The sequence below is a fragment of the Phoxinus phoxinus genome (genome assembly GCF_949152265.1).
Source record: "Phoxinus phoxinus genome assembly, chromosome: 6".
Taxonomy (NCBI): Eukaryota; Metazoa; Chordata; class Actinopteri; order Cypriniformes; family Leuciscidae; genus Phoxinus; species Phoxinus phoxinus.
Window position 1 is genome coordinate 16,349,066 of NC_136881.1, and position 19,216 is coordinate 16,368,281.

At 37.8% G+C, this 19,216-nt stretch overlaps 1 protein-coding gene across 7 annotated transcripts in view; it reads left to right on the forward strand.

Annotated features, from left to right (window-relative positions):
* Positions 1 to 19,216, forward strand: part of slit2 (slit homolog 2) — an 81,270-nt gene that overhangs the window by 25,190 nt on the left and 36,864 nt on the right. For all 7 annotated transcript variants that reach the window (XM_079616708.1, XM_079616711.1, XM_079616709.1 and 4 more), the window contains exons 5-7: positions 16,391 to 16,462; positions 16,921 to 16,992; positions 18,174 to 18,245. In XM_079616708.1, the coding sequence (XP_079472834.1) occupies positions 16,391 to 16,462; positions 16,921 to 16,992; positions 18,174 to 18,245 (216 nt within the window). The remainder of the gene's footprint in view (positions 1 to 16,390; positions 16,463 to 16,920; positions 16,993 to 18,173; positions 18,246 to 19,216) is intronic.

Sequence of the window (19,216 nt, forward strand, 5' to 3'; positions counted from 1 at the left end):
CCCCCAGGTCTCTTAAGGTCTCTCTGAACCGTTAATAGTGACTAGGGTCTGTCAAGTTTAGAAAAGGGGAGGAAAGCCCCCTAAAAAAAAAACAAGAAATAAATTATATATATATATATTGATGGGCCATTAGTCTTTTGAGTTGTAACTGTTCATACACACTCACACACCCTCTCGTACAGGCACAGTCACCCGCAGCTGTACCTGTATTGTTTTTTCCAGTGAGGTGGAAATTGCTACGATGGTCTTGACATGGTTGTTGAGCATGCATTTATGGAATGTGTCTTTATGCAAGTCTACAATGCTCTATCAGGCATAGAAATCAGTAGTTTAGATAAGCGTGTGTGTGTGTGTGTGTGTGTGTGTGTGTGTGTGTGTGTGTGTGTGTGTGTGTGTGAGAGAGAGAGAGAGAGAGAGAGAGAGAGAGAGAGAGAGAGAGAGAGAGAGAGAGAGAGAGAGAGAGAGAGAGAGAGTTAAAGGGATAGTTCACCCAAACAATTTATATTCATTTGCTTACCCTTATGTTGATCTAAATCTTTATGACATTTGAAGGTGAAATTTGGAAGAATGTACTGAACTGGTTTTCAAACATCAAATAATAGGATGTGAAAGTACCATAAAAGTATAAATTATCCGTAAAGTGGAATATGAATTGTCCCATATATTAAAAATCTTTTGAAGCCATATGATATCTTTGGTTGAAGAACAAATCAAAATTCAGCCACTGAAATTTCATAATACAGAGATATCACATGGCTTCAGAAGATTTGGATAGTAGCCAATAAGTCAAATGGACCATTTTTAGGATACTTTTATGCTGTTTTTGCATCCTTTTTGAAGTTTAAAAACTCCACTCCCCATTCATTATAATCAGAAAAGAGCAACAAGTACATTGTTAAAAAAATTACTCTTTTCTTTGTCTACAGAAGAAAGTAAGTCATATGGGTTTGGAACAACAGGATGGTGAGAAAATGAAAACTGTTCATTTTAAACTGTTAGTTTAAGAGTATAGTTAACTCAGAATTTGTAACTTACTGCATGTGCAAACATGTTCTTCTAGCTCAGTAACTTTCTTATTAAGCTCACATTGACAGTTTATGCCACCTGTTCTGACCCAAACAAGCTTCCTGTGCTACTTAAATATATGTGTGTATAGTGTGTATCTGAGTGTGTATGTCATGACTTCAGCACCTCAATCGCTCACCTCTTCCTGTCTGTCAGTGTGTGTAGTGCTGAACTGACAGATGTGGACTAATTGGCCCTGATCATTGCTCTCTCTCTCTCTCTCTCTCTCTCTCTCTCTCTCTCTCTCTCTCTCTCTCTCTCTCTCTCTCTCTCTCTCTCTCTCTCTCTCTCTCTCTCTCTCTCTCTCTCTCTCTCTCTCTCTCTCTCTCTCTCTCTCTCTCTCTCTCTCTCTCTCCTCTGCTTTCCTTTCCTCTACTGTATGTTTTCCTTTGGGATAGAAATGTTTTCACTTGGGAATGTGGGTCTAGCAGGTGTTAATTTTATTTTTCCCTTTGTCTCGCTCACTCTGAGTCTCTCTCCCAGGAATTCCTCCCATGTTAGGTCACTGTAATCTCACTTCTCCAGTTCACTATTATGATGAAGACATGCAACATAATACCACCATTCGGAAGTGTGTTTGTAAGAAAGAAAAGAAGGAAAAGCAAGAGAAAGAGAAAAAGAGATTTGCCGGAGAGACAAAATGGACTTTTAAACCTTAGTTCTTGAAAGGAATTTTTTTAGATAATCCCCCTCTCCCACCACTAAGCCCACTCTCCAGAAAACGTACTTCATTTCCATTGATGATTTCTCTCACGTACGTTGCGCTCTGTTTGCCAATTCCTTCCTAAGAGCCTCAAAACGTCGGCCATTGCAGTGCCCTTTACAAAACCAACTTCCTCCTCATCACCTCTTTCTCTATGAGGTCTCTTCCTCTTCTGATCTGTTTCTCATTCTGACTAGTAATCGTTTGGGTTGTGAATGAGTTTGGCCTAGTTATAAGACCGCAGCAGCCCGCGGTTCGGACAACTGAACTTTTCTAATCAACACTTTTCATGCACGCAGAGCGATTATATGAAATACGAAGGAATTTTTCAGAAGGTGTACAAATGCGGAGAAAGAAAGAACAATTTGTCAAAAAGCAAATGGAAATTTCTTTGTTTGAGAGAAGTTTTCAAGCATGTCTTGTAGAAGACGATTTGACATCTGCATCAGTTTAATATGTTTAAAGTTCAAATGAGCTGTGAGTTGAACTTGATCTTGTGGAGACTGGATTTGAACTTGTGTCAGTGCAAAACAGTATTTCTCATCGAGATTAGGTTTACTGGATGTGTGTGTCTGCGTAAATCCCCCGGCCTCTAAAAATAATGCAGGAACTGTCGGGAATGTGACACACAGATATAACGACTGCAAGAGCTTAACATGGATCAACACCACACAGACAAACACACACACTTACACACCCTATAAAAACACTCTCTCTCAATAAACCTAAACCTGTCGACAACTGCTGTGGTAGTTAGACACACTCACAAAAGTCTAAAGACAAGCCCAAATGCACACACAGTGTGCACTGATACTTTTATGTACAATTGAACTCTGCAAACAACATAAAATTGTCCACTGATATGTGCATCTACACAGTGGGGTGTTTGCATGTGTGTGTTTGTGTTAGTGTGTGTGTGTTGTTTCACTCTGGGTGGTAATGTCTATCTGCTCATGTGGGCCAGTTAATTTTAGACGTCTCTTTCTGCTCAGAAGTCTCTCTTGTGTCGCGTCGGTGTCTGTGTAGGAATTTGTCACTGTAAGTGTCAGATGAATGCATGAGGCGTCAGTGATTTCAAAACTAAATGCTTATCAGATCACACCTAATGTGCTAAACATTAGAGAAGCAATTCTCGTTCAGTAGATCAGTTGTTTTTAATGGGTTAAAGGAGAACTCCGGTCAATTTTAACATTGAGCTCAATTTTTAGTAAATTTGGAGTGCTGTCAATACAGAGAACAACGACAAAAATCAGTGTTGCCTACACCGTGTTATCCTCTTTTTAAAATTTGCACCCTATTGACTTCAGTGGGACAAGTTTTAAACCTGCTTTTAGTCTCTTAACATCCTTGATGTGTCATACAAGTGCCCAGCCATGTTAGATGAATCCTTCAGAGTGAACACGAGTGAATCTGACTGCAGTAGATGTGAAAGATATGAATAAAGATTATGTTATTTCAGCCAGTGCAAATACCTGTATTTACATCCTGTTTTCGGTCGAAGCCCAAAGTAGTCGATTGTCGAGTTCACGCGCATAGGTTTAGTTACCTATGATCACGCGCGTGAACTCGACAATTGATTACTTTGGGCTTCGACCGAAAACAGGATGTAAATACAGGTAATTGCACTGGCTGAAATAACATAATTTTTATTCATATCTTTCACATCTACTGCAGGCAGATTCACTCGTGTTCACTCTGAAGGAATCACTCAACATGGCTGGGCACTTGTAATGACACATTAAGGATGATAAGAGACTAAAAGCAGGTTTAAAACTTGCCCCATTGAAGTCAACAGGGTGCACATTTTAAAAAGAGGATAACACAGTGTAGGCAACACCGATTTTTGTCGTTGTTCTCTGTATTGACAGCACTCCAAATATACAAAAAATTGAGCTCAATGTTAAAATTGACTGGAGTTCTCCTTTAAGAACAAATATGAAAACATAGGGTCAGGTTAGGGCATCATTTACTTAACCTCATGTTGTTCCAAACCCATACAACGTTTGTCTTTGGAACACAGATGAACATATATTTATAAAAATCTGAGAGATTTGTGTCCCTCAGTTGAAAGTCCATGCCACCAAAAAATTTTATACTTCACATTTACAACATTCATAAAGACATTTTTAAAAGAAATTCACAAGAACCAAAGAGGTTTGTTCCTGCTCATTGAGAACGGTTGAGCATCTGTTTACCATAATTTAATGTGCTTTATGGATGTTTGTTGATCCATGTTTATTGCTCGATTAATATGGAATATTTTTTACAATGGCTTTATTAACTTTGAGGCGGTATGGAAATCTGTCACGATTAATTAAAAATAGCATCATTTGTGTTTCAAAGATGAACAGAAGTCTTTTGAATGTCATGAGGGCAAGTAATATACAAAGGCAAACATTCCTGTAAGATAAAACATTGTTATTTATTAAGATTTTTTGAGCTGCAGAGGCCCAACAATGTACGAAACAATTGGTCTTGAAGTGTTATTCGTTTGTTTTCTAAATGTCAGATGTCATAAATTTGTATGCTTTCGATGGCCAATTAAACACTGTGTGTGGCACCACAAAACCATTTATTTTCATCGCTACATAAAGTCCTTTTTTAATGTAGTCCTTTACACTGCATAGTTTGTTGACAGTTTTTGAGGATGAGGGCGTGTTTACACAACCTGTACTTATTGGAATCAGTAATCTGGCTGCTTGTATCAAGTGACATGAATCTGTGGCCGTGGAATTGTGCCCGTTTGGTGCGTGCGTGCGTGCATGCTACTAAATCATGTTTTGGTGACAAATTTGTACCAAGAATGAGATGAATCTAACAAAACCTCCTTTTGGGGACACCCTCATTTGTTTAAAACCAATAGTATGGTTTTCTTGAGGTGTGGTTATAGTATTTATATCAAGCAGGAACACAATGGAAAGTCCCCATTTCAATAGCTAAGTAAACGTGTCAGTTGGCAGACATGTAGGGGGAGTTATTGATGAGTCATTTATATTTTACTGAATGTTGTGTCTAAAAGCATGCATGGATTTGATCTTTCTTTGATTTTGTGTAATAAAACTCTCCACTATGGTGTCTAGCTGAGATATAGGTGTGGTTAGGCAAATATTTGTGTTTGACAGACAGTGGTGACTGACTATTTATTGAAGTTTATGTCTGATGGACAGAACTGGAAAAAGAGCAACACGCCAACTATGAATAATCTTTTGGAGCAAGTGCACAGACAATGGTATGTATTTGTGTAACATGCATTATTGGCTTTCTGTGATTGCAGATGGTATGCTTCACCGGTCAATATGTTTTTAGACACACTAAAAACTAGCACGCTTTCACAGACAGCCTTTATCAGAGTGACCCGAGCACACAAACGCACACACTCGCACCAAGTCTTTCTCTCTCGCTCTATAAACGCATGACTTAGGGCCATGTTTTAAGAGGGAGATGGAGAGAGTGGAGAAAAGTAAAAGAGCAGCTGAAGTGAGCACCAATTTGCCTTCCAGCTTTTGAAGGGTTTTTAAGATGCTCAGCTTTCAGTCCATATAAGACATAGAGGAATGACCTCTTAAACCACTAACAAACACAAAAACTTTGAATGTCTGCTCAACCCCAATGGAATGCCATCCTTGCTTGTGCATTTGGATGTATGAAGTGGACAACTCAATATAATATGGTTTACAATTTAAGGAAAATGTGTCCAATAAAACTTTTGCCGTTGCCGTTTTAAATTCACTCAAAATATGGAGTGAAACTTAGTTAAAAAAATTAGTGGGAAATTATGACAATCAAAGAGTAGTTGATATAGAATTAAGCTTTTTCCTTTGAATGCGGATTCGAATCCCACATGCATCGAAACAAAAATGCAGTTATCGTGTATCTGGAGCATTTATATGCATTCGATTTTGCAATATCACTGGAATGAAGAGTAGACCTGCTGATAAAAGTTGCACAGGACAGAACATTGCTGCTCTATAACATAATCCGCCACTTATAAACCACGGCAAACATGTATAACATTTAGTAAGTAGCAACAGATATTTTTTCTTCATTTTTTGAGATTGATACATCCGAGTGTAAAGAACTATAGAAAAAAATAAATAAAATGTGGGCCAGGAACTTTTCTATCCATCGGTTGTTGATTGGATATTTGGATGTGGACATTGCACTCAGATATTAACACAAGCTTGCAGTCGATTGTAGAGAAACAGGGTTTAAGCTGCCTGAGGTGACAAAGTCCGGCATATGTAACCAACAGAGAAGTCTGAGTGTTGATTTTAATTTTAATTATTAAAAATATCTTTTAAAAATGGAACATGCATGGATGAATCATTCACAATAAGATATATAACACGCATTTACTAAATTGACCGGGCAAATCATTTTCATTTCTTGTTGACATTAAATCTTCAAATTCCAGTGCTGACATTGCCATTAATTTCACTCACTAACAAAATGAATTTTTTTATTTTTGCCCATTTTCAAGAAAAGATGATTGAATATGTTCACCACAATGCACAATTCAGCTGCAGGTGAAAAACATTTTTTGCAGTGAAAAATTGAAGACAAAAGAAGATAAAAGTAAGAAACAAATTGTACCAAAAAATGCAATTCAAGAAAGATAATGATCAAAAATATATAATAGTTATTAGACAATGTTATTAGAAAAATACAGTACATATATAAAAATATTTTTTTATAAAAATAAGAATGATATGAGAATAGGTATGACAAATAGGAACAATAGGTATAAGAATTACCTTGGGAACTAAAAACAGACTTACACAGGCAATAATTACACAAGTTAGTACTTCATATTTTCCCCCCTGATTTTCTGTCGGGTGGGTAATGCGCTCACTTGCCCACCCTTATTCTAGAAACTATGAAACTATGGACAGATGGACAAATATTGCTATATTCTCTCTCTCACTCTCTCTTACCCTCTGAGTGTGTGATCTATTAAGATAGTCAGACAGGGGTTGACAGATACACAAAGGCTTCTGCAGTTCTATTGTGGTGGCAGCCTCACCATACAGTACGATCATTGTGTATGGCCTGCGGGTGGACTGTGTGTGTGTGTGTGTGTGTGTGTGTGTGTGTGTGTGTGTGTGTGTGTGTGTGTGTGTGTGTGTGTGTGGGTGTGTGTGTGTGTGTGTGTGTGATCATGGGTCTTACACACTGCTCTGTGATGAATTACTCAGAGTGAGCAGATTATGCCGGTATGACATTGATATATTGAGACATCCAGTGAGATTTTATTGCATTCAAAATGTGTGTGTGTGTGTGTGTGTGTGTGTGTGTGTGTGTGCGCACGTGCGAGCGGGTGGATGTATAAGGATTTTTGAGGGTGTAGAGCCACTTGTTATCACACGGGTGAATAATGACATCAAACTGCTTACACACACACACACACACACACACACACACACACACACACACACACACACACACACACACACACACACACACACACACACACACACACACACACACACACACACACACACACACACACACACACTGTTTATATTAAACACATATTTTTGTTGTAATGTTTGTTTCAGCAAAAAAAAAAGGTCTAGATATCTGAACATAATCATATGGAGAAAAAACTGTTTGCATTTATGTGTGTGTTTGCTTATATAGATGCATTATAGGCCACATGCAAGTATGTGTGAATGTTTGTGTGTTTTGGTTGGAGTGTATATTGAATTCCTGTCTTTGTGCTTTCTTGCTGTCATGGATACATGTTTTCGGGGTGTACGGTGGTCCATAGGAATCAAATGAGGCGTGAATAATATATCTCTTAATGACTTCATTCACATCAATAGCATTGACTCTAATAAACCTCCTGCCATGACTGGTGCGTGTGTGTTTTGTGTGTGTGTGTGTGTGTGTGTGTGTGTGTGTGTGTGTTCATTCATGTGGCACTGCTGAAAGTAAACACACTTACGTTTGAGTTTTCATAGTTTTAAATTGAACTGTTGTGAAGTCAGGGGATTTTCCATGTCTGCGAGTTAGTGTGTTTGTGTGAATGTGTATGTATGCATATTTGTTTTCACTGGCACATTTACATTCCTCTTTTAAAATTGTATGCATTATGGAGTGGAATATCATTCAAAGACAATCTAACAGACATACTTGTGCAGTTCATGGTAATTTGATCCCACAGTCTACAGGTTTCTCTGCTAGAGTTTGTTATTATGATTTTAAAAAATGTCTGCAACTTTAGTGTTTGTCTGTACATGCTCAGATGTGTTTGCCTTTTTTTAGGCATATGTACCATAGAAATACCACATTTTTAATAGTTTAATAGTGATTTATTTTAAGTATGGTATTATTTGGCATAAATATAATGCCACCTAAATATGGTAATCATTAAGGACCATGATATATAGCAAATTGGCATGTTAGTTCATTATTAGATTGTAATACATTTACAAAAATGCATTTGAGTTCAGTGTGTGCTTTTGACCTTGATGCGTGAATATCATATTCAGTTGTGTTTTCAGATAACAGTACCAGCATTTACTGTTTATTTAGGGATATGTACCGTTGAAATACCATTTTTTACAAGGTGTTCTTTAAAGTGTGGTATTCTTTGGCATAAATACTATGCTGCATTAATAATTAAATTAGCATGTTATTACATTAATGATACATTGTAATATGTTTCTTAAAAGGGATTTTGAGTCAAAAGACAGTTTGATGATTACTGCAAGAGTTTTTGACTTGCATCTCTACATTTTATTTGTATGTTTGCTTTGGCCCTCATGCTTTCATACGTAACCTTCTGCGTGTGTGTGTGTGTGTGTACAAGCATCTGAAATTGCAATAAGAAAATCCCATGACAAGAATTTCAACCACAAAGCAGGCAGGAAAAATGAGCATCAATGAGAGAAAGCGTTTTTCAAAAATATAAAACACTGCGAACTGTACTAAAGTCATTGAATGCATTCAAATGAGGCAGTAAATCAGTGTCTTTACGATCCCCCGAAGTGTCTATATGCGGTTTAGACATGAGGAATACTGCGCGGGACGGCAGAACCCTTCTGTGATGCTTTATGGCTTGGTCAGGCGTTAACAGAACCTTCCATTAGCCTTCAAACAAAATCTCCCTTCAACCATGATTATTTGTTCCTGATGAACTCGTATGAGAGTGGAATTATGGGAAAGGTCACGCAGAGAGAGGGAGATGATAATGTTGACTGTGTTTTGTATGTAATGTAATCAGATATGTAAAGCTGACATCTTAACAGCTGCTCTGGGCTGAGTTTTATTGATTGGTTCATGGTGGTTTAGGCCGAGGGAAACTTCTGGTAAGGCTGACTCGCAACCTGCTATTACAAATGTGAGGCGCGCACACACCCGTGCAAACACACACACAAACTGCGGTGATCGTTAAGCAGTAAATTATAGAAGGAAATCCTCGACGGCTGTATGTAATTCCCACTGGCAGATTGAGTGTGACTGGAAAACCACACCATCTCCCTCCTCTCTTTCTGTTCTCTATGAGATTTTCAATCTGTGTTTTGTAATTGTAGATTACCGAGAAGCTGAAGTTGGTCTCATGTACTTACTCAACGTGTGCGTTTGAGAAACCGAATCTTAAAGCTCCAAAATCAACAGCTCTGACAGACACATCCTTAAAGTGACCCGCTGAAGAAATGGGCTTAACTCTCTGTGTGTGTGTGTGTGTGTGTGTGTGTGTGTGTGTGTGTGTGTGTGTGTGTGTGTGTGTGTGTGTGTGTGTGTGTGTGTGTGTGTGTGTGTGTGTGTGTGTGTTTGAATGAGTGTGGAAAGGACAGATGGACTCAAGCAGCTGTGTGTGTAGCCATTGGTCATGACTGAAGTTTGCGGGTGTGTGAAAGACAACATTGAGGCCTCGTCTGTATTTGAACAGGAATATTTCAGTTTGACTCACCCACACACACATATACTGTCTGCTGGAATCGACGGCAAATAGCTACGAGACTCAAAACATCTTGAAAAGATTTAGAGAGAGAGAGAGAGAGAGGGGAAATAGAGTTACTATCTCCTGTCTTTCATCTTCAAGTGTTTCTTTGTCTCAATTGTTTCGATCTGTGTGTCTTAAAGAGAGAGAAAGAGCAACTGATAGACCGACAGAGGCAGAAAGAGAACGAGTCAGAGAGAATGGCACACAGGGAGACACAGACAGAGAGAAAACAAGTGGTTGTGGGAAAGTTGGTGGTTGTCTGTGTGCACCCACACTGGCACAATCAAATCCTGCTCTCTCACATAAACACACACACTAAAGTCTGACTGACTTTTTGACCCTGAACTCAATGTAGTGCTAAATGCACACCATTTTCATGATTATTCAACAACTTTTAATACTGTAATGATTTTAAAGCGTTTTTTATTTGCCTTAAAGAGTGTTGGTTGATTAGTTTCTCAATGCCTTGTGAGTTTATGAGAGCATAAAACATAAATGCTAATAATAATGAATTATATAAAAAGTAATTAAAAAGAATAAGTGATTAAATATCATTCTTCTGTTTATGCATTTAATAAAGCAGCACAAAACCATGCCTTGATTATTTCGATATTTATTTTACTTTTTGGATTAAGCTTTTTGAATGTTCTTATCTTTAATAGCCGTTCAAGCCAACCAATATTCAAATGTATTTTTTGAACAATATAACTGACTAAAAACTCTGAGTTTCCATTCCATTTGTTGAAAAACCTAAAATTGTCACTTCCGGTAAAGGAAATTAAGTTGTTGCCACTGGGAAAAAGCCTGTGGCTCTTTTAATAAATGTAATATATTACTCGTGGTTTAGTGCATACAGACAGAACGCTGTGACAATGTATTTAGCAATCAGCTGCAGATGCTTGTTTGGGTGCAAGTGTGTGAGAAAGTTCTGGTAAGTTAGAGACACTCATTTTGATGATGACTTTGGCATTCCAGATTGGCAAGTGCAACAAGTTACTTTTTTGATGCTCCTCTAGAAATGTATTTGAGATGTATTTTAGTAGAAGATGTCTCAATCAAGCATATTTTAATTTAATATCCAGCATTTTATATGAAATATTTCAGATATCCTACTGATATTTCACAGTCCTAACAGTTTCTTGAAACTGATTCCATGATTTGTCCTTTTATCATTATATTATTCTGGGTTTACCAGTTCCAAACTTCAAGTGTAATCTGTATTTCTTTGACTAGAACTTAACTAGTGCCCACCTCACCAATATTTCAGTCCGCGCGTGTGTGCGTGAGTGTGTGTGAGAGAGAGAGAAAAGGATGGCAGTCTGTGCCCTCAGAGCCAGGCTTACAAGACGAGTGCTGAATGCCTCCAGTTCATAAACACCTCACTAATGAGCCTCTCAGGGGAAAGCAAATGATCAGCGCTCATTTCTTCACAGATCCCTCTAACATCTGCTAATGTGTGTGTGCGCATGACATTTTCATGGATGACAGGTGGTCTCCCCAACACCACTGGATGTAAAGAGAGAGAGAAAGTGTTCAAGCTCGCAGTGTACTAATCCGTTTTCAGTGTTTTTATCAATGCACCTCGGCTGTTAGTGGAACCAAATTCCTTGTAGTAAGAGGAACAAACTCACAAGTGACAAATTATATTAAAGTCGCAATGAAACGGAAATAGCAACAACAGATATTTTCTTACATATGCGAGTGTAATGGGTTTTCAAAAAAGAAAAATGTGTAGGTCTGGGACTTCTTTCTGTCCATCAGTTGTTGATTGGATTTTGAGATGTGGATGTTGCGCTCCAAAATGAATGTGGGCTTGCACTCGATTTTGGAGTGGCTGGGTTTAAGCAGACTAAAAGATTGGAAAATTCCAGCATACGTCACTAGAGAGGAGGTCTGGAAGATCCAGTTTTGACACTTTGAACAATAAAAAAAAAAAACATAAATAAATAAAAATGAAACATACATATTCGCAACAAGATCTAGCCTATAACATGCATTTACAAAATAGATAGGGTGGATTTTTATGTAATTTCAACCTCAATTTAAACAAAATTTGTCATAATATTTACTCAAAATTAAATGTCAACTTTTATAGCAAACATTTAAAAAGAGAAAATGCTCAATATCTATTTACATGTAAGTTGGTAGATTTGAACTTAATCAAGGAAAATGCCAAACAGGAAGCCAATAATAAAAAGAAAACAAGAAAAACAAGAATGTGAAAGAAAGAAAAATAAAAGAGTTGAAAAATGGTGTACAAATGCAGAATTCATCACCTTGGGCTTGTACCGGCCAGACGCGCATTGGCAATCGATTGAGAGACTCGTATCAGAGACAGTTTCACCCTGGCTCAAACTAAAAATCTGTACACTTGCCGCCTGAGTGAAATAAATGTTGTTGATGCTGTCGTAGCAAATCCAAACACTTCCAGCTCTGATGTTTGTGTGCTTATCGGGCCATTTGGGGAGATAGCATTGTTTCTTGTTCGACGTACTGGCGGTAATTTAACGTTTGCTATCAAAGGCTCAAGGATGTCATCTGTTTCTCTCTCTCTCTTTCCACTCATTCCTCCCTATCAGTTCACTCTTCCCTCTCTTTCCTTCCTTCTCTTCCTCTCTGTATTTGTCGAGCACTGTGTGGCAAGGTAGATACATTTTTGTTGAATTTCTAGGTTTATTCCACCACAAACTAGTTTATAAACAAAATTCATTTTTTTTTTTTTAAGTATTGTTTTTCTCATCCACAGTGCATAGAAAAGAAAATCCAAAATGTGTCCATGTAAAGCAGCAACAAAAGACCAAGCAGAGTGCTTTTGCCAAGCAATCGGTTACTTAAAGTCTCGGGGCCCAGGACAAAATGTTAATCGGTGGGCCCCCTCTTCCAATGAGAAGGCTATAGCATAGTGCACTTTAGTGGGCCCCCCTCGTCACGGGGCTCGGGGCAACATTCTCGGTAGCCCATCCCCCAGCTACGGCCCTGGTTGGCGTTGGACAGAACTTTTGCTTAGTTGTCCTACTATGAGTCCACTTACTGGCCTTTCAAGTCAGTTATGACTACAGGACGAAAGTCACATCGCATTATTAAAATTCATCAGCCAGTTTTATAATGTGTGTGTCCAGAGCTGTGTTAAAATATATTGTAAATCACTAACCTTTCACTTTTTATTTATTACCTTTTTTTTATTAATGTTTAAATATATATTCATATTAATATTTTTCTGAGTCATTTACATCTATAATATCTTTACAAGGTTAATGGACATGAGTAAACCCAATCAAAACACTTAGTGTAGGCCTACTGTAGAAGTTTGTGTCTGTGTGTGGATGTCCATGCTGGTAAGATTGCACTGCCCCCTAGTGGATGAATATGTAATTCATCACTGCGGATACATCCAGACAAATGTGTGCGTTTGAGTGAATATTTTTGATATTATAAATACCTGTCTGTCTCCCTGGCATTTTTCATTTAAATCCTGCTGCTCTGTGATTGGTGCTGTCATGTGCCAGTCATGGAAATGACAGGCATCTAGATGAATAGAGCCCTCAACAGACAGACTGGCCTGACCTACACACACACACACACGCGCGCACGCACGCACACACACACACAGACGTTGATCTATTACGGTCAGTGTCTAGTTTTTGGAGACTGAGTGTCTGTGTCCCATTATGATTGACGGCTGAGGAATTTGACTGACAGGCCTGGCTAGCTGAACTAGCTATTCACAGTCTGTAAGGGTCCCATGCTGTGTGTGTGTGCGGGTGTACGTCTATAAATGAGAGGGTTGTCTTTGAGGGTCTGCTTTGCGTGAGGGAAGACACTTCATTAAAGTCACCCCCTACTGAAACGCACACACAGGAACCCGCACGCATGCATGGGTGCAAAGGTCAACCTTTGAGAACCCCTTGAATGTTGAATCATGTGACCGGGGCTTAAAATCTGATCATGTGACCACATAAAAAAAAAATCAAGTGTTTCGGTTGCGGCTATTGTGATAATTGATGTTCATTGAAATGAATGGTCATAATTAGTGCAGGTGGGCTCTTCATAACTCATGCTCATTCTCAGCGTATGAAAACAGAGAGAGATAGAGAAATTAATCATTGATTAGATTAGTTTAACTTCTCAGTGTTTTATTGTGTTATAGGAGGTATTTCTGTCCCTCAGCAGGTGAAAAGAAAGAGTGAAAGTGACAGAAAATGAAGGACAGAGAGCAGGAATAAAGCAAGGATTAAGCTTCTGTTAGTTTTTGTTCAATTATTGAAAAGAGGAAGAGAGCGAGTGAAGCACTTCCTCTGAAGGTGTCAGAGGTCATCATTCAACCCTCTTACTCTCTCTTTTATTCTCTATTTCTTTCTTAGCTCTCGATTCCCTCCTGGGTGTTCCACTCTATGCTGCCGCCTGCCACTGAAGTTTGTGTGTGTGTGTGTGTGTGTGTGTGTGTGTGTGTGTGTGTGTGTGTGTGTGTGTCAAGCCCACCTCCCACCATGTCTTTATGTGTGTGTGGTGCTTTATTTCGATGTTATTAGTCGCCCTGTTAAACTGGGAACAGTTAAAAAAAAAAAAAAGTTTCAATGGTTTGATTGCCTGTGCCTGGATTCATCTCGCTCTCATCTGGGTGACAGCTGGAATGTTTGTACTGTAATCCAGACATACGTTTGATCTCATAAATGCGCACGCAGACCGGTGTCGGTGTCCTGTACAGACGCAGATGAACCTGATTAAAGACAATTCCCATTCAGTTCACGCTCAGGTCATGTCAGGATGACATTTTTAAAGAGCACCGAAGACTTAACCATGGCTGTTTAAATGTCTGCTCTCTGATGCCTAAAGAACCTGGGACTTTAGTTAGAAATGTTTGTTCAGTCTCATCATAACTGTTAGCATGAGAGTTTGGTGTGTGTGTGTGTGTGTGTGTGTGTGTGTGTGTGTGTGTGTGTGTGTGTGTGTGTGTGTGTGTGTGTGTGTGTGTGTGTGTGTGTGTGTGTGTTTGTTGCATTTTTTCTTGCAGAAGTTACATTTTTAACTCTGTTCTCATTCTGTTCTTGTTTTCCTTCCTGCTCTCTTTTTCTTTTGTTGTTTATTTTCTCCCACTGACAGTGCCTGCATATGTCCATGAATCTTTTGTGTGTTGTATTTGAACACAAGGCTATTAGTTATGTCTAGGTTTCACACTGGATGATTTTGCTAAAGTGATCAATTATATAATTCCTTCATTTTTTTTCTACTCTCTTCTCTTTGTCCTCTTTTTCATATTGACCATTTTATCTAAAGCTGCTGTTTGAGACAAATTGTAGTAACCATAAAGTGTTTATTTTGCTGTATAATGAAATCATTAGTCTTTGCCTCTTCTGTCAGTCTTAGATTTTGTAATTTTTTACTCATCATCATATCATTCTAAACATGTATGATTTTCTTTCCTCTGTGGAACACAAAACAGGATATAATTAAAATGTTCAATGCAGTTATGGGGATTGGAGCCACACGAAAAAAGAAAAGAAAAAAAAACAATATGAAAGTATCCTAAAAGTGACCCATACAATTTGGCTATATGCCATGTCTTCAGAAACCAATACAAACCGAATAATCATTATCCAGTGGAACTCTTGACATCTGTCTCAGCTCTCGGCGATGTGTTCGTAGCTGTGTCTGATTCATAAGCAAAACATTATTTTAATCTTTTCAATTTCCCTCTACTAGAGGGCCAGGGCCTGGCATTTCCAGGGGCCCCCAATAATTCTTACAAATATTTACATAGTTATTAACATGATCTTCATTAAAATCCTAAAAACACTAAAAATAGCAATGCACAGCATTCAACTGACATCAACATTATGGTTATTTATTTATAATTTATTTGTATTACAACAGATGTACTACCCTTATGTACATATTAGCTTAGATATGAAGGCCTTTGAACGTTGTCTTGGACAGAGGGGTCTCAGGGTCAAAAAGGTTAAGAGCCACTGAATTAATCTGTCTTATTTACAAAATCAGACTCATCTTGTTCTCGCTAAACAGTTCACTGGAGGAGATTATCAACTTTAATTTCATATGGCTTCAGAAGACTTGAAGTATAGCACACAAATCATATAGACCATTTTTATGATACTTTAATGTTGTTATTTGATGATTGAAAGCTCCAGTTCCCATTTTCTGTATTGTTATGTCACTCATTTCTCCTTTTGTGTTCTAAGGAAGAAAGAAAACCATACAATTATGAGTAAATTTTGACAGTTGATGTCTCACAGTCTGCCTTTGCTTTTGTCGTACACAACAACCAGAAAGGGGAACAAAATCGGTGTACTTTAGATAGAACTTTAGATCATTTGAATACATATCTGTCTTCATAACTGCTAAGTAAGGGGTTGTATTCGGTATTATACAACCGCCTCGCTATACATTATCCCGCTTATTACATGGCTACCTACCAAATAAATCAATAATTTGACACAAAATATTGATTTAAAAAGGAGTTTATTGATTTAAAAACGATTGTATTGCTTCCGTTGATCAACACCGTGTCCATGGAAACGCTCTGTTTTTCATGGCAACGGTGTGTTATACTTAGCAGCGGTCTGTTATCAAGAAATAACAGACCGCATTCTACATTAGAATTTAACCAAGCCATGTAATAATGATTGTTAATGTTCTCTTTCTCTATTTTACAGTGACCTGAGTGAAAATCAAATCCAGGGGATTCCCAGAAAAGCATTCAGAGGAGCTACTGAGATCAAAAACCTGTGAGTTTTCTGTATTTATGTGTGGAATAGAGAGAGAGAAAGCGAGAGAGAGCGCTTTGAATTAATGATTGTGTGCTTTAATGAGATGCCCGGGCAGACTGACCATCACACACACACACACACACACACACACAGAGAGAGATGGGAGGAGTGGGCAGTGCAGGTAGACAATAGTGGAGGAGAACACAGCAGACAGAGTGGGGAGGCTGCAAAGTAAAGAACAGTAATTGGGGGAGAAAGAAAGAAAGAAAGAAAGAAAGAAAGAAAGAAAGAAAGACTGTGACAACAAAATGAGTGAGAGAAAAGAAAGACAGATTGAGGAACAGGAGAGTGAAAGATTAATATTGCTTATTAGTAAGGAACAGTGTTTCTGAGAGTGCCTTACCATATTACGATAATCATTTAACACCAAAGAGAAGAACTTCAGATATTTTCTCTCTGTCTTTTTCCTCTCTCAGGCAGCTGGACTACAATCAAATTTCCTGCATTGAAGATGGAGCGTTCAGAGCTCTGCGGGACCTAGAAGTACTGTAAGTGCACTGTGTGTGTGTGTGTGTGTGTGTGTGTGTGTGTGTGTGTGCTCTTGTTTATGTGATTTATGAGGACACAAATTTGTATAATGACATGTGTATTACACTGGTATTACAACTTAAACGTGGTTTATGATGACATTTCATGAGTCCTCATAATTCAAATAGCTTAAAAAATAAAACAGTGTAAGGGGATAGAATATACAGTTTGTACAGTATAAAAACCACTACGCCTATGGAATGTCCTCACAAGTATTGCAAAACAAACGTGTGTGTGTGTGTGTGTGTGTGTGTGTGTGTGTGTGTGTGTGTGTGTGTGTGTGTGTGTGTGTGTGTGTGTGTGTGTGTGTGTGTGTGTGAACTTGGGTGATTGTGTTCTGTTGAATTAAAGCCGCAGCAGAGATCTTTTCAGATATCGCGGTCTCTTTAGACTTGGGTCAAAGCTGGGCAAAACCGATTTTGGGACTGTTCCAGAAACGTTGTTTGATTTTAAGATTGGAATTGAGATTAGAAAAGTGTATATTCATGTTAAATTGGTATGGATTTCTATGTATGTAGACTGCATGCTGTGTGTCTGGCTGTCAGATCATGCCTCTATGGTGTTGAATAATTGTATAAAACGCATATCTGCTTTTTAAAGTGGGATTAGTGGAATAATCCTGTTAGAGAAAATGGAACCAAGACAGATAAATGGGATTGTGTCAGATTATTTTACTAGGATTATTTTGATGCTTTGTGACAAATGGACAGATGAGGTTTTAGGAGCAGAAAGATGTGAATCTATGCAAATAACCATACACATGCATGGAGGCACGCTGATATATTGCAAAGAAATAGCAAATCAACATTATAAATGTGTGTGTGGAATATTCTAATGGGACAAAAATTAAAATGATAGTTCACCCAAAATGTTGTTATCACTGAATCACTCTTATTCAAAGCATTTCTTTCTTGTTTGGGACACAAAAGGAGTTATCTAGCAGAATGTCTAAGATGCTCTTTTTTATACAGTGAAAGTAGATGGGGACCAGGGACAGCTGTGGTCACCATTCACTTTCATTGTTTAGAGCTGCTTGGAAGTTTTGCTTCCACAAGCTAAAAAGTCATGTGGGTTTGTATATGTTTGTTATCTAAATAGGTCTATAAAATTATTAACATCTTTCCCTGTCTTTGTTTCACAGCACACTGAATAACAACAATATCTCTCGCTTGTCTGTGGCCAGTTTTAACCACATGCCCAAGCTCAGAACATTGTGAGTATCTCTCTCTCTCTCTCTCTCTCTCTCTCTCTCTCTCTCTCTCTCTCTCTCACACACACACACACACACACACACACACACACACACACACACACACACACACACACACACACACACACACACACACACACACACACACACACACACACACACACACACACACACACACACACACACACACACTCAAGCTGCTTTAAACCAGTTCTTCAGACTGTCGTTGGTTATCCAGCACTTATCATGCTGGCCCTTAATAAGTGTGATTATGCGGTAATAAGGTGTAATAACTGTATTAATATGTATGTTTCATTAGCATACCTTTTGTATATTGGAGTCCTTTGTGTGTGATCATGCTTTAATCCCATTTACGTGATGAACTAAAATTGCTATATCAGTATTCTGGTCCTTGTTAGCTAAACGTCAGCAATAGATGATGGAAAGAAAGCCAGTGAGGGACAATGAAACCCATGAAACATACTAGAGTAACATACTAGCCAGTCATTGTGATTTAAGTACTAAAATTACTGAAATGAAACTGAGATAAAAATACTAAATAGAAATAGAAAAACTAATAAAAATGACTAATTATTACTACTAATAATTATAATTACTTACTTACACTAATTTAAATTAAAACTGCAAATCAAAAAATGACAGTGAATTCAAAATATTAATAAATATTGTATTAGTATATAAATAATACTAAAATAACACTAAAGTACCATAGTTACACATTCCATAGAAAAAATAAATGGTCAACAGATAATAGGGGTTAAATTGTTTTATGTTAAATGTGTAAAAAAAAAAAAAAAATTAAAGTAAAAATCCCAAATAGTATTTTTTATAGTATTAGTTGTTAAAAATTATGTAGTCAAAGTGACCATATTTTGCAGATTTAATTATATTAATTACCGGTGTATTCAATGATTTATATTTTCTGCTGGCAAAATGTAAGGTATCATATTGAT